We start from the raw sequence: 16018 nt of genomic DNA, 5'->3' as shown, positions 1-16018 counted from the left end.
CCAGATGAATTCGGATTTAGATGGTTTGCTCATCATCATAAAACAAGTCTCGCATTATTATGAATTATTAGATTGCATTTAATCCCTATCACCAACCACATTTTAGCTAAGACTTTAGGCCTAGACTATATTATTTTAAGGCCATATAAGAACAAAGAACGACTGTCTGTGTACGACTCATGGTTCATCACGAGAAAATATCCTATCCTAGCCCACATAGCTTTGGCCTACAGACAGAACCTTCCCCAGCAGCTAGCTTTAAGGTGACTGGAGGAGGGAGAAGACTGGCCATCGCAATAGAAAGAAAAACCCCTTCTCTCTCTCTCTCTCTCTCTCTCTCTCTCTCTCTCTCTCTCTCTCTCTCTCTCTGGTCCCCTCCCTCTTCAGAGTTGTGGCCCTCTCTCTCTGCACCTCCTTCTCCTCCCAGCTCCCTCCCTCCTTCCCCCCCCCCCCCCCCCCCCCGACTCTCTCTCTCTCCGAGCTCCCCCCTTTCCTTATGCAAATCACGCCCTCTTCTCGCTCTCTTTCTCTCACCCGACGTGCATCCCTCGATCCCTCCTCTCTCTCCTCTCTCCTCGCTCACCCCTCCGTTAAAATATTGCGAGTGACTGTACCGAAAGGAGGGAGGCGGAAAAAAAAGTGCAAGTCGTCTTCTGCTCTTTCGGTAGGAAGAGAAGGGACGAGGGGGGAGTGGGGGAAACAAGGAAAGGGGCGAAGGGGGGTTGGGGGAAGAGGCGAGCGTATACGCATCAATTTGTACAGTCTCTCTCTCCACTGGCACCCCGTTTTACCTCCTCCTGCAACGACTTAAAAGAGAGAATTCTTCTGCATTATTTTGCTGGAGGAACCGTTATTACAATGTGAACCAGCAGCACCGACCGGGCTCTTGTTTACAGAAGCGTGCGCTTCTCCGTGTGTGTGTGTGCTGTGTGTGCTGTGTGTGTCAACGTGCAATATAAAAGAAAAAACAAGAGGAAAAAGGGGGGAGAATGAGAGAGAGAGAGAGGGGGACACGCATCGCTGGATATTATAGGTAAGGAGGAGAAAGGGGGAAAATGGATGCGATAAGTCTAAGAATTTGAAGCTATTCCTTTTTGGGCCACGTTTGTGTGTTGTGTGTGTCTCTCCCTCCCCTTTCTTTCTTTGTGCGTTAATGATCATGCCCGTGCGTTATGGCTAATTTATAAGCTCCCCGGTAAATTAATGTTAATGATGTAAATGCCCAAGGCGCACTAAAACATTCCAAACCGAGAAAATAGGGGAACCGAGCCGGTGCTAAATGCCAGATCGCCATTCTATACCCAGCATTCGGTTTTTTTTGAGACGTGGAATTTGATCAAGAAAGAAACTGTGTGCTTTGCTGTGCTGGCATCCATTCTTCTGGCCGACAACATACATGTATATGTGCTGCTGCTCAACATGGTGATCTGTCTCGTCCTAAGGTGGCAGCAACCCTCTGGCATCATGCTATAGAACAGCTTCCAGCCAGTTCCCCCTGCATGTGTATCAATAACATTCAGCAGGAAGAAAGAGAAGAAAGAGTGGTTGCAGTGCCTGCCTTGCTGCTTGTGCCTCGATCGGTGATGTAAGCAGTGCAACTGCATGCTGCTTTGCATCACATGCAGTGGTCGATTTGTTTATAATGCATGGACCCTGTGCGTGTGTGTACGTGCGTGCGTGCGTGTGTGTGAGAAAGAGAGAGAGAGAGGCCAGTGCTGATATATACTGTTGTATGTTATTGCTGTGTTTGCGTTCTATTTGTTTATGGACCATAACATCCATGAGACCAGCCTGTGAACCCATAGATAGACTAATAGCTGCCACCTGTAACTAACATTCACTTCCTATGCAGCAGGTCATTCATTTGGGCAACAACAGATATTTTCATTGCATATTAGGCTTATACTATAGGTATAGGCCATATATCATAACAATAGACCCTTATGTACATTAGTTAGGCATTTATATACAATGCTTTGTAATTTGTCTTTGAGACAAAACAGAGGTGTGCAATCAATGTGTCAGTCAATGTGCTTACTTGCTTAAGTATAGCAGTTTGTTTTCATTTTCACTCTTTGAGGAACTGCTTCAAGCAAGGAGGCATACTTATCTTTATTGCATGACTGACAATAAATATCTGCGTCCATTGTATCTCTCAAGAAGTGTTTACTATATGTGATGTGTACATAAATCTATATATGTAGTCCTCTAAATGGGCATGGGCAGTGCACCATGTACAGGCATCTCAGGTGATTGTAGCACCTTGTCTGGACTGTAGATTCTACTATTATGATTGATTGAATCAGTCACTGCAGCATGCACTAATAATTAATGCATGGCCATGTGTAGTAGAGCTGCCACAGGATTCACTAACTGTATCTGCTATGAATCACACACACACACACACACACACACACACACACACACACACACACACACACACACACACACACACACACACACACACACAATCACACAATCACACAAGCAGTGTCTAGCTATTTACTGCCTGCTTGGTGAAGCATGCATGTGTTCGTTTGCTGCCCTAACTGTTCAGCTAAATATATATTTTATTTCACCCATTGTAAGAGCACTATTTATAGCCTCATTTAATATACATGAGTCCAATTTATTTCCACCGTAGTGGTACATGAATGAATGGATTAAAATGGGCCTTTGTAGTGGCTTACCTATCAGGGCACACCCATGTGGATATAAGGATGTGTGTTCTAATGACATGGCGGAGGCTGGCTGTTTGGGGCGAGTAGCACTCGGTCTGTGTGAATCCGCTTGGTCATAACCAGGTCATGTGGGTTAACCACAAGTGGCTGCGGGTTTGGACTACTGTGGTGGAGGTACTAGAGGGAAAAAGGGGCTCTGATTGGTCTTGATATTTACAGTAACGTTTCTTGAGGTTCATTCAGTCTCCTGCAGACAGCCATGCTAAAAGAAGAGTTTTCTGTTCATCAATATGTTTTTGTTGTTGTTTTTTTAATCTCACACAGAGTACACTAGAATAAAATAGAAACTTTATTGTCCAATGTCCACATGTGGAAATGTATCTTTGGCTTCAGTGTGGCACGGTGCAGACACTCACAGATGAATACAATAAAGTCACAACAATTCAGCACCACACTAGTACAATTACAATAGCATAACAGTAATCCATAACAGAGCTTGCAGTGTCTACCCCAGTTCACATCCGTCTATTCTCTGCAATTCACTCACTGCAATAGGGCCCAACTAAATAACACACATACACACACATGTCCAAAACCACAGTGCATTCTGCTGGCCATAGCCATGTGGGTTAGCCACATGTGTCTGTGGGTTTGAGTTGCTGTAGTGAAGGTGGATGGAGGTACGGGAAATTTGTATTTTTCCTTTTTTAAGTCGTTTTTCTTAGCTAAGAGAGTAGAGTAGTGACAGGCAGCAAATGGTCCGGCCAATATCAGGAATCGAGCCAGTGACTAGCTGTCAAGCATTAGAGCCCATGTGGTTTGCACCCTAATCATCCGGATATCGGGTTGCCCCCGGATGGAGGTACGGAGGACATTTAACCACATGAACCCTATACTTCTTTGAATGGAGTCCCCCAGGGATCCATATTAGGCCCCCACCTTTTTTCCGTCTACACAAATATCTTTGCCGGAAATAGTCAATCTACAAGCTCACAACATACTGTGTTGCGATGCACTTGTAGATCTGCTGTTTTCGCTGAATGCTTGCCGCCAGAAGGGGGGTTCATGTGGTTAAGGCTATTGTATACTGGTTTGGTTCTGAACTTCTTCAAAGTAGTCATGTTGATGGAAAAAAATAGTCTAAAAAATGCTATAAATTTAAACTCCCAACCAAAAAAATGTTTGCTGTAGCGAAACTTATATGCTTTAATATTGAAGTCTTTCTTGTATTTTTTTTTTTAAGGAGTGACGTCATTCCACTCGCCTTCATGGTTATACTTTATTGACATTGAATAGGTACGCTTAAGATGGTATGCCCAGGAGGAAGGCTGTGGGGAGATTCAGTCCCAGAACAGCATGGCGTACATCTGGTTGTGGATTCAAACATCATTGATGGACAGTGGACACACAAAACAAAAAATGTCTATGACTGACTATATTATTCTGCACACACTTGTGTCCCTATTCTGGGTTGAACATTCATCAAAAATAGCAGATCTGCAAGTTCACAATGCATCGGAACGTGACACATTGTGAGCTTGTATATTGAGTATTTTCAGCTAAGAGATTTGGTGTGGACTCTAGTCTACACTGTAGAGGGATAAATGAGTGGACTCTACTATGTATAGGGTTTACGTTGTTAAACTCAATATTTCAAAACAGACTCTTGGAAAAGAACATTGATTTCTATGTGGGTCTCCCATGCAGGTAAAGATTGTGCAACTTTGTCTTATGTTTGTTTGTTTCTTGTTGCAGGTTTTTAGTAAATCACATGGACTAACTCTCAGCCTGCACAAAACCAGTTCACTCCCCTCAATGGCATGTGTTATAAAATGGACGATATAACGGAGCAACGATGAAAACGCGAACACACAAAGAATCGGTAAGAGCCAAACCCACGTCATTCTTCTGTAGTGATGTCAGAGTTCTTTTTGTCTGCCTTTTGTAGTCATGAAGAAAGTAGAATTGTGAGATTGTGAGTAAGGTGACTTTATTATATTACTTAAGAAGTATATTTCTTTTTTTGCACCTCTACAATGGATTTGTGCACTTCCTTATTGTACATACTAATTGCTTTTAAGCAGTATCTGTGTACATATTGTCCTATCCAGCAAACGTGGTTGATAAGGCAATATGCTATTGTATCTTGTGACAGAATTTCATAATAGCTGAAGCTACTTTTGTATAATGCAAAATGGATATTCAAGAAAAGTATTGAGAAGAGACAGATGACATGTTTATCATTATTTACCCTCCTCTCCTTGCCTCTTTTCCGTGTCTTTCACGAATCTCCCCTCCCTCTTCTCCTCTACTTTTTGCCTTCTATTTTCGGTCCACCCCTCAACCAACTTCTCTACATTAAAATATTACGCTTTCACCACAACCAATCATGCGTGGCGTTACGTTTTCATCTTCTATATAATTTCCTAACTCCTCTCACCCTGCTATGTTGTTATGTTTCATCATCTCCCGCCCTTGCCCTCAACTGTCTCCTCCTTTCCCTCCGCCCGCTGTTGGTGTTTCAGATGCCCATGCGCAGTGGGCGCAGGCGGGGGGGCAGCGAGGAGAGAAGGGGCCGGCGCCCACACCCCAGCCCCACTCGACCCGAACGCAACGACAGGCAGCCGGTTAGAGTCTTGATTTTGCTCTTTCTCTCCCTTCTTTCTTGTTTTGTTGTGGTGGAGTGACTTCACAGGCAATGTGCTTGTGTGTGTGTCTATGTGTCTGTGTGTCTGTGTGTCTGCGTGCATGCGTGCATGCGTGCGTGCGTGCGTGCGTGCGTGCGTGCGTGCGTGCGTGCGTGCGTGCGTGAAAGAGAGGTAGACAAGAAACTGTCATTACGTATCAGTCCAAACCTTAATGAGTGTTTGTTTGTGTGTGTGTGTGTGTGTGTGTGTGTGTGTGTGTGTGTGTGTGTGTGTGTGTGTGTGTGTGTGTGTGTGTGTGTGTGTGTGTGTGTGTGTGTTTGTGTCCTCAGTATATGAGTCATCACCATGATTGCCACAGACGTACCCTTGTTCTGCCAGTGTTGTTTGCTGGTGTATGTTTCAGCTTAACACATTGAACACTTTGAAGTTTTCTGTTAGGATTTGTTGTTGCATGTGTGTGTGCTCTGTGCACAAACGTGTGTTTGTGAATCTTTGTTCTAAAAACAGATGTAGGACTATTATGCACCACAGCACCACAATGACATTAAAACTTGTCTTTTTTATTTTTGTCAGCAGAGAAGCACTGGTGAGGAATTGACAGGAAATCGCTTCAATCGCAGATCACAAGGCCATGATTCATCTGAGAGTGAGGGAGAGCAAATTGTATCACCTCCAAAGAGGCAAAAAGTTCAGGTAATGCTACATTTCATGGCTGTTGTAACAGTTTGACATTAAAGTCACTCTTATCCAGACTTTACATTAAGTAACTGACTTTACATTAAGTAACCAGATATGACTTCAGTGCCCTGCCCAAGGACACATAGTCAGGACATTAAGGAGTGTTAATACAAAGGTTGGTTGTTGCTGGCACCAAATCTGTAATCTTTTAGTTATGGGCTACTCTAACCACAGGGTCACTTACAGTAGGTTTTTCATTCACGCAGAAAGTCAATATGTTAACTCTATGTAATGTCTAAACTTATATTTTCATATTGTCTACTAATGACGTTCTGGGGTTTTCTCATCAGGATTCAGCCTCTACCCCAAACCCTCCAACGTCAACTCTCTCCACCGACAGTTCGGCTCCTTCTACGGTCCCGCCTCCAACCTCAGTCACCAGCCAGTCCCGCGAGAGTGACAATGAAGATGGCCAGTCCCAGGGTAGCAGGAGTTCGGTTGTAGGGAGCTTGGCAAATAGCAGCAGCAGTATCAGTAGTGGGCGTGACATAGACCAGGACAATCGCTCCTCGTCCCCGAGTCTCTCCGCCTCCCCTCTGGGCAGCTTGGACTCTGACTCTGATGGCCCTGACTCGCCAAAGCATGGAGAGAGGGAACGAGAGAAAGGGAAAGAGGGCGGGGCAGGGAAGTCGGTGGGAGAGGACAGGAGAACTGGCAGAGAGGGAAGAGGGGAGGAGCCCTGCGGAGATGGAGAAAAGAGGGATGGGGACGGAAGAATGGAGGACTGTCCGTCTCTCAAGCCCTCCTCCACCCCCTGCTCTTCCACCACTCTCACTCCCTCTCTCCGAGGCGGATTGGGAGATTCTGCAAATGACAGCAATAGCGGGAGGAAGTCGTATTTCTCCTTGGACTCGAAGTTGGTGTGCAAGGTGGAGTATGGCGGCCCGGACAATGTGCACGGTGGCAGCCGAATGAATCCCAAAGCCAACACGCAGTGCGTGACCAAGACAACCATCTCTGGGGGAGACTATCCCCACGGCAACCCCAGCATTTCCCACCCTCTGCCCCCTCCACCCCTACCTCCCCCACCTGCCCTGAAGCCCCTGGAGCTGGGAGGGCCCAACCTGCCCGTCGAGGTAAAGACAGAGAGGGAAAAGCTGGAGAAGGGAGACAAGCTCATGGACAAGGCCCAGTCTACCCCTCCCTCCCTGTTACCACAGACCAGCCCACAAGCCCAAACCCAGGCCCACTCCCAGTCCCAACCCCAGCCCCCCCCCCACCCGCACCACTACAGCCCCGCCGCTGGCTGGCAGGGTGGCACGGCGACCGGTTGCCAGGGGAGCTGGGGCTATACCCGCTACCCTGGCAACCACCACCCGCATCAGCCCCCGGTACAGCAGCAGCAGCTCCCCTCCGTTTACAACCCTCCGTCCTCTCGCCACTCCTCCTCCCACCCCTCTTACCTCCCCCACCCTCACCCTCACCCCCACAGGGAGTACCTGCCCAGGTACACCGGTGGGGGAGGGGACAGAGAGAGGGGGGCTGCAGGAGAGAGGGAGAGGGGAGTGAGGGGGGAGTGTGGGGGCAGGGAGATCAATAGGGAGTTCTCAGCTCCCTTGGGCAATAGTGGCAACAATAGCAGTGGGGGTAATAATAATAACAATAATAATAGCACTTGTGGTGGTATGGGTGGGCCCAACAGCATTCAGAGCCGGGAGTTTGGGGGCCTGTCGGTGGGTCAGAACCGGGAGTTCCCTGGTTCTGGGAGAGACGGGCCTAACATGGGTCCAGGAGGAAGAGACTTTGGTCCAGCTTTCAGAGAGAGGGAGAGAGAGAGAGAAAGAGAAAGAGAGAGGGATGGAGGGAGAGAATTCCCTCCACCAAATCAAAACCAGAACAGAGACTTTAGTGGGCCCAATGGAGCTGGAGCCGGGCATCCTAGAGATAAAGAGGGGGGCAGATGGGGTGAGTTTGGGGGTCAGACAAGAGAGGTGGGAGGAAACAATAACCCTAACAACAACCCTGGACCCCAGGGGAACCAACCTAGCTCAACCAGTGGGCTACCCGCCGCCCCAATGCTGAACCGGGACCCTCCAGCATCACCCCAAAATAACTCCGGCCACCCTCCTCACTCCTCCCTGCCACCTCACCCCCATCCACATCCGCCAAACTCGTCCAGCCGAGACTACCCACCTTCTATGGACCAAGGACAAACCCCGCCTTCTGGGGCAGACCACTTTCACAGGGAGTACCCCCCTCCTGCTGGAGGGAAAGAGTTCCCCACTGGCACGCAGCCCTCTACCGGGCCAAATCGAGAATTTCTCAACTCTCCTGGGGTGACCCCAAACCTTGTACGAGAGTACTCTGGGCCCGGGGGGCCTCAGCACCCTCACCCGCCCCACCCTCACTACCAGGCAGGGCCCAGGGACAGAGACAGGGACAGGGACTCTAACTTGCGAGAGTCTACGCTTTACCAAAACCGTGGCGGTGGCCCCAATCAGCCCCCTGCCCTCTCTCCTTCTTCCTCATCTTCCTCCTCCTCCTCTACCCATCACGGACACCCTCCGAACGCTCCATATCCCCCTCCCCCACCTCCACCCCCTCTCCCTTTACCCCAGACCTCCCATGCCCAGCCACCTTCGTCGGGCATGGGACCCAATCACACACGTCCTCCGCATTACCAATCCTCCAATCAGACTCCTCCAACACCCCTCTCTCCGCTGCCCAGTCCATCGACTAACCAGATGGGGAATTTCTCTAATTTTCCTCCCGGCTCCTCCTCCTCTTCCTCCTCTGGGCCCAACATGCCACTTCCTGGTTCGGGTGTGTCGTCCACCTGTTCACCTGGCTGTCGCCCTCCCCCCTTCCACGGCACTTTGAGCAGCCACCCTCCGTTCGGTGGACCCTATCACTCTAATGGGAGTGGCGGAGGCTCTAACATGGCCAGCAGCAATAGCAGCAGTAATATGCCCAACATCAGCAATAGCAGCTCACAGTCCCTCTCGCCTCAGAACGCATCCAAGGGACCTCCCCCGCCTCTTAGTAACCACAGCAACAACAGCAGCAACAACAATGGCACTTCCACCTCGGTTTCTAGTTCTTCCCTTCCCGGAGATGGGCACTCTGATTCGTCGACAGGTCCCCTTATGCCAACTGTCATCAAGGAGGAGCCAATTGAGGAGCGGGAGGAGAGCGAAAGTCCGCCCCCAGTGTTGAGAAGCCCCTCCCCTGAGCCCAAGCCGGTGGACATTCCAATACATGCCAGCCAATCAGCACGGTAATAAAACAGGATCCCAAATAGGATCATCCTAATTGAGTCTGCCAGTACGGTCACTAGTTGATGTTTGCATTTATCTTCAATTCTGTAATTACCTAGGATGGAGATTATGATAATGGTAGTGATAAAGGCAAATGTTCACATGGTGAGAGAATGATCTCTCCATAATCTATTTTATCCTGACTTTTAAACTAAACTGTTGCATGCCAGTCTAGTGTTGATTGCTAATGGTGACTGTGTGTGTGGGTGTGTGTGTGGCTGTGAGCACTGTCTCCAGGTTTCACAGGGTTCTTGATCGTGGCGGTAATTCCTGCGCCCGCAGTGACGTTCTCTTCGTCCCGCTGGACGGCTCCAAGCTGTGGAAGAAGAGAAACGAGATGATTGAGAGGGCACGCAGGGAGGTGGAGCAGAGGGCCAGAGACCTGCGAGAGAAAGAGAGGGAGCGAGAGAGGGAGAGAGAGAGAGAAAGAGAGCTGGAGAGGCATCTACAGGTTAGGATATTAGAGGAGCAAAAATAAGTGATCTCTACATAACATTTGCTATTATTCACCATTTTTAATCGGATACCAGATTCAAGACTTTATTTTGTCACATGCTCATGTGCAGTGAAATGTTGGTGCGGTAGACTCCGCCAGACTGTGTACAAGATATAATACAATATAAATAATATATAATAAATAAAGTTATAAAACAAGTAAGGTACTGCTAGTATTAATCAGTAATACAGCAATTAATAGTGTTAATAAGTGTGGTGTAAACATAATAAGTGTGTAAAAACATGTTTGATCAGGGTCATCACCATTCAGCATATTAGCATTTGCTTCTAGTTTCAAAGTCCAGGGGTCCTTGAGGGAGTTTGTGTGGGTCCCCAGAGTTATTCAATTTCACTATTATTCAGTCAACATAAAAAATGTAATTAATTGTGTATTCTGTCAGTATGAATCAATATCACCATTATGAATCTACAATTATGACATTTAGACAATTAGATGTTATTAGAATAAACCTTTTCATATCACAGGCAGAATTATTTGAAATGGGGGTCCTTGACGTAATGAAAGTCAGTTTGGGGACCCCCAAACTGTGACATGAAGTTTGAAAACCACTGTCCTTAAACTATTGATTTGCATCTTTTTGGGTGTGTATTCTTTGAGAATTCTGAAATTAGAGGTAAAGCGAGTCCAGACAGACGAGAATGATGATGTTTCTTAATTTCTCTGATTCTCTGCAGCAGCAGAAAGATGCCAACAACAACGCAGCTGTTAATGCACGACACGGCTCCTCTCTCTTCTTCCCCTCGTCGTCCTCCATCATCCTCGACCCTTCATCCCCCGCCTCTTCCTCAGCCAACCAAGCCTCCCACCCTCAGCCTCACCAGCACCACCCATCTCACCCGCATCATGCCCACCTCCACCCCTCGCACCCGCTCCACCCCTCCCTTTCTCACTCCATCCCTCATTCCCTCCTGATCCCATCCATGGGAGGGGCGTCAGCAGTGGTCGGTGGCCACCAAGGGGCCCTGGGAATTGGCATAGGTGGTCCATATCTTGGCCCTGACACGCCAGCGCTTAGGACCCTGAGTGAGTACGCTCGGCCCCATGCCATGTCCCCCCTCGGGATGGCAAGTCGCCAGGGACACCACCCCCACATCCACCACGGACACCCCCATGTTCATCCCTCCTTCTTCCTGCCTCAATTCCAGAACCATGCCCTGGCACACCCGCACCACCTCCCCACTGATGCTGCCACAGCGGCGGCCATCTTGGGCTTCTTATATGGGGGAAACCTAGAAGGTGGCCCGGGAGTAGCGAACCACGCCGGGATGGGGGGCCATGGCGGTATGGGTGGTGCGGGGTTGGGAGGAGTGGGGTTTCCGCACGCAATGGCGGCCCACCGGGATCGCATGAAGCCGGGGTTTGAGTTCAAGAGTGAGGAGAGGGTGTACCCACCCATGTCTGACCCCACCGCACTCGCTCTCGCCCACGCCCACTCCCACTCGCATGCCCACGCTCACGCCCATGCCCATGCTCACGCCCATTCCCACGCGCACTCCCTGCTCCTCGGGGGAGGTGCGGCAGGAGCCGGCGAGGTGGCCATCTACGGCACCCCCCCTCCCCAGGCCCAGCCAGGGCCGCCTCCACACCTCCAGAACCCGGCACTAGCCCCCGTGACGCGGCCCCCCAACCCCCCCGCTCCTCAGTCCCTCTCTAACCCTCCACCCTCCTCCCTGAACCCTCCCTCGCTGCCCTCTCATCCTGCGTCTGCTCCGCCAGTGGCCGGCGCCCCCCCGCCTCCGGCAGGCCCCGCCTCAGCTCCCCCGGCTGCAGCACCTCCTCCAGCTCCTGCCCAGGCCCCCTCTAACCCCGCTTCGTCCCTCCACCACTCGGCGTCCCATGCTTCTTTTCCCAGCTCCTTGCCCTCTCACCCGGCTCCACCGGCCCCCGCCGCGACCACTCCCACTGAAAGCTACCCCTCCGCCGCCCGCTCACCCGCCTCCAGCGACAGAGAGAGGAGCGGGGAGAGAGAGCGAGACCGGGAGAGAGACAGAGTGAGCTTGCCAACTGCTGCAGACAGAGAGCGAGAGAGAGAGAGGGAGAGAGAACGAGGGGGAAGTGCTGGAGGCGGAGGGGCGAGTGGAGGAGGTGGTGGAGCGGGAGGAGGAGGAGGAGGCGGAGCAGGAGGTGGAGGGGAGAATCTGGGTCGCCTTCAGAATCAGATGTTGAACGTGACGCCTCATCATCACCAGCACTCACACATCCACTCCCACCTACACCTACACCAGCAAGACACAGGTACCCACTGCTGCTATCTCACATACCCTCTCTGGGACTGAACCTTAAAGGAGTAGTTCACCGGAAAAATGATAAATTACACACCAAGGCTTCATATCAATTATGAAGCCTTGAATTTATGGATTTGTTTTAGTTTTTGTCACATTCCTAAGCCAATAATTTGATGACGGGTGTATTTTAGGTAGGAGACACAAAGAGTCTACTTTGTGATTGTGTCTCCTACCGGATACATTAGCATCTTTCCGCCAGGTAATCAAATTATTGGCTTAGGAATGCAACAAAAACAAAACAAAATCCATGAATTCAAGGCTTCATGGGGTGTGCAATTGATAGAAAATAAGTACTTTTTTGGGTGAACTGCTCCTTTAAGCTTAACCACTCAAGGCCAATATATGCTCCTTCCGACGCCGAAAAAAACACGAGTGCACGAGTTCTGAGACCGACCATCAGAAATTCATAATGACGTCAATTTGTAGTTCTATCACCTCCCTTTCCGAACAAATGTTCAGACGTCGGAAGGAGCATGTATTGGGCTTTAATCCGTATTTAAAAAATCTTGAAAATACTCATGAGCTTGTAAATCTGCTAGAGCTTGTAGATCTCCTTTTTCATTGAAAGGTTTCACCTATAATGACATGGCAATTTGAAATGTTTAAATGAAATGCTAATTGCTGTAGCTAAGTACAATACAAGTTATTTTGGCGCTAGACTCCTATAGCCTTGAAAACAGATCCAGTGTCCCAGTGGTTAATTTATGCTCCTTTTCCTTGCTGACAAGATCGGTTCTTTTTGCCAAGCAACACCGTTATACTACGATGTACAAATCAGGCTTTATACTCCTTCCTTATACCTGAAATGTTGTTTGCGCAGCACTAAATGTTTCCTTACAAAATGCAATAATATCATTTAAAATAGTTTATAATAATGATCATAATATATAAAGTATATTCCTTGACTGTTATTAAATACATCCTGTTTTTGTCTCTTACATCATTGGCCCCCAGCGGCGGGCGGGGTTCACCCCCTGATGGACCCGTTGGCATCGGGGTCTCCTCTGGCACGCCTCCCGTACCCAGGGGCCACGTTGGGCACCCCCATCCTGGCCCACCCTCTCACTGACAGCGAGGTTCTCCGGCAACAGCTCTTCGGTGAGGAGAAGGATCCTCGTCCATGTACTCAATTCAATTTCTTCTTCAGATATTATAATGCTATATATAATATAGATACTCTATACTGACCTGCAAAGGAAAAGAACGGCAGTAACACCTTGTGTTGGTGTTCTTCTGTGGCTAGTCCACTGAAAATGGGGCAGAGTTGTGGGGGCACAGGAGGAAGGCACTGGTGGGATTTGCTCTAGGCAGTTATGCTTCATTTATAATTTGTTGTGCGCTGGTGTAAAATCTAATCTACCAGATGACAATGCGTCGCAATGCAGTGCATCGTGAGCTTGTAGATCGTCTATTTTCGGGTCACGACGTGTAACAAATTATAATCAGACTTTAGTGTATTTACTGTTTGGGTTCACATGTACTGTTTGTGTGTCCTACAGTTGAAATGTCATTAGTGGGGTTTAGATATCGTATCAACAAAAAAATAACTAAAGATTATTCAGGAGATAAACTGAAGTAATTTCTCTCAGTTTCAATGCTCCTGCAGTTACTGCTGTTTGTCTTTGCAGGGCAATATGGTGCCTAAAGTTTTTGTAAGACAATTTTAGACAAAAAAGTGGTGTCCTTTTGCCCCGTTCCATCTCCTCTTTTTGTTCTCCTCCACGTGCCTCCCTGCACCTCTTCTCTGCGCCTGGTTCCGTGCCTTCCTAGGTGCTCCCTTCCGTGACCTGCCCCAGCCGTCCTCTCTGTCTGGTCCCATGTCAGCAGCCCATCAGCTCCAGGCCATGCAGCAGGCCCAGAGCGCTGAGCTGCAGATCCAGAGACTGGCCCTGGAACAGCAGTGGATCCACCATCATCACCACCACTCCCTCACCCAGGACGAGTACTACAGGTACACTCACTTCACACAGTGCTCAAGTTACAGATGGCTAGCATATTATCATTAACCTGTATGATATAATGGTAATGTCATAAATTCCAATTTTAGTTAGTTTGCTTTTCTGAAATCTGGATTGAAATTATACATGGGCCTTGAATGTGTATGTTGCAGAAGGGTGTTCCTTACTAGTGTTTAGGATTTAAAAATACATTTGTCTAAATGCAAATTACTGTTGTATTGTGGTTGGAGCTTTTTGAGAGGGAGAGGTGATTATTTGTGTGTGTGTTGAAAGCATCTTTGAATATTTAAAGGGGCATGAAACCGTAGGCCGATTTTGTAGCCTGTTTTCATGTACAAGTTAAAAACTAGAGCAGGGAGAAACATGGCAGGTGCTGATCTTAGTACACTGTGATGTAAGCAGCACAGCTGCAGAAAATAAAATGTATAATGGAGTTACAGATGGTATATTTGAGTGCCATTGTGCAAGCATTGACCGTAGTCAATATTATTGTCAATGCTTGCACATTAGCACACCTAAATCTAACATACCCATTATTAAAGTCTTACTGCGTAACATCCATTTTAGTAGTCTTTTTGGTGACACCTTTGGTAGCTCCAATTCCCAGAATTCAGTTTGAAACAAAACCACGGAAGTACCGCTCCAAAACAAATGCTTCAGGGCCCTAGCTTATTTTGGAAAGCAACAACGTTTTCAGAAACGGTATGTATTAATATTATATAAAAAATGATATATATAATATTATATAAAAAGTGATTTGAGAAGTAAAAACAAAAAACACGTTTATGTAGGATCATTCCACATAAGAAACATTTGTTTAATTGATAAAATTGCACAATATGACTTTCATTTTATTGACTGCAGCTGCACTGCACAGCACAGTGTAAACAGGCTGGCACCTGTCAGGCTGACACCTGTTTTTAGCCTTCTGTAGTTTTGAACCTGTACAGGAATATGAAATACAAAATCAGCATAGAGTTTCGTTCCCCTTTAACTGAAGTGGCAAATCTGGCAATCAGATAGTGAAGGTGAAAGGGCTTGAATCCCAACTGTATATTTAACCACTGCCTGGACCCCCATCAGTTGCGAATCTCACATGGTTTTCCCCTTTGACCTTTTAGTCACCTGAAGAAAGAGAGTGACAAGAGCCTGTGAGGGCAGGACGACACGTACACCAAAAGGGAAAAAACTAAACAAAAACAAAAGCACTGCAAAACCACAGAAGAAACAAAGACCCCAAATGTATCGTGAACGGACACACACGTTGCGGCTGAATGAAGGAAATGTAATGATTGTGAAGGAGTTTATATAAGTAATGGAGGAGCGCAAACATTGGACACAGCCCCTTGCGTTAGCCGTACCATGTTCTGACGAGACCCCGAAACTCTGGCGCTTCCCTCCTGTTATGTTCTTGAACTCCAGTCTGTTTTGTATTGTGCTCTGTACAGTATATTAGGTGAGGGTCGGGTGGGGGTGGGGGGCAACAGTGATGAAGTACATTATGTGTAATATACCTTTATGCCAGAAGGAATGTGTACTGTACATGAGTCTCTCTTTTATGTCATTGCATGTAGCTAGGCGCTTAATTCTGAACTGGTGGAACTCTCGGTTTCTACTTTTAGTAATTGACCCCCTCTTTTGTATCAGAGGGGTGTTCTATGCGTATGCATGAGACCAGCGATTTTAGTGTTATCTTATGTTTTACGATCAATAGTATTGTTATTATGATTAATGTTGTCTGTTTGTTGATAATGATATAATTATATATACATATTATTTGTATTATTATTTTTTTACATTTTCATGGTATGGCAAGTCAGTTTTTAGTTTCTTTTTTATTTTCAATTTACCTTGTGAAACGAGATGCAAATGCAAACAATGACGACAACAACAAAAAAAAATCTGAAAATAAATTATAATCTTTTTTGGTAGTC

The 16018-nt window shown here is 47.5% G+C and overlaps 1 protein-coding gene across 7 annotated transcripts; it reads left to right on the top strand.

The window, feature by feature from the left end:
* The first annotated feature begins 786 nt into the window (after positions 1–786).
* atn1 (atrophin 1) lies at positions 787–16018 on the top strand. Of its 7 annotated transcripts, none has more exons than XM_084053114.1 (10): positions 787–1033; positions 4437–4563; positions 5207–5308; positions 5906–6022; positions 6358–9284; positions 9562–9775; positions 10516–12076; positions 13081–13224; positions 13897–14077; positions 15206–16018. In XM_084053114.1, the coding sequence occupies exons 2-10, from the start codon at positions 4537–4539 to the stop codon at positions 15237–15239; spliced, it is 5307 nt and encodes a 1768-aa protein (XP_083909240.1). In that variant the 5' UTR covers positions 787–1033; positions 4437–4536; the 3' UTR covers positions 15240–16018. The 7 variants fall into 7 exon arrangements, with proteins under 7 accessions (XP_083909240.1, XP_083909235.1, XP_083909238.1 ...); XM_084053109.1 differs by having other exon boundaries at positions 13081–13248; XM_084053112.1 differs by having other exon boundaries at positions 5903–6022; positions 10519–12076.

The sequence above is a fragment of the Gymnoscopelus microlampas genome (genome assembly GCF_963454915.1).
Source record: "Gymnoscopelus microlampas genome assembly, chromosome: 3".
Taxonomy (NCBI): Eukaryota; Metazoa; Chordata; class Actinopteri; order Myctophiformes; family Myctophidae; genus Gymnoscopelus; species Gymnoscopelus microlampas.
This window is presented reverse-complemented; position numbering and strand designations above follow the sequence as displayed.

Coding starts and splice junctions, on each gene's coding strand:
- atn1 (XM_084053108.1), top strand. CDS start 4,537: ATGAAAACGCGAACACACAAAGAATCG. Junction 5,309..5,902: donor AACGCAACGACAGGCAGCCG/GTTAGAGTCTTG, acceptor TATTTTTGTCAG/CAGAGAAGCACTGGTGAGGA. Junction 14,078..15,205: donor ACCCAGGACGAGTACTACAG/GTACACTCACTT, acceptor TTGACCTTTTAG/TCACCTGAAGAAAGAGAGTG.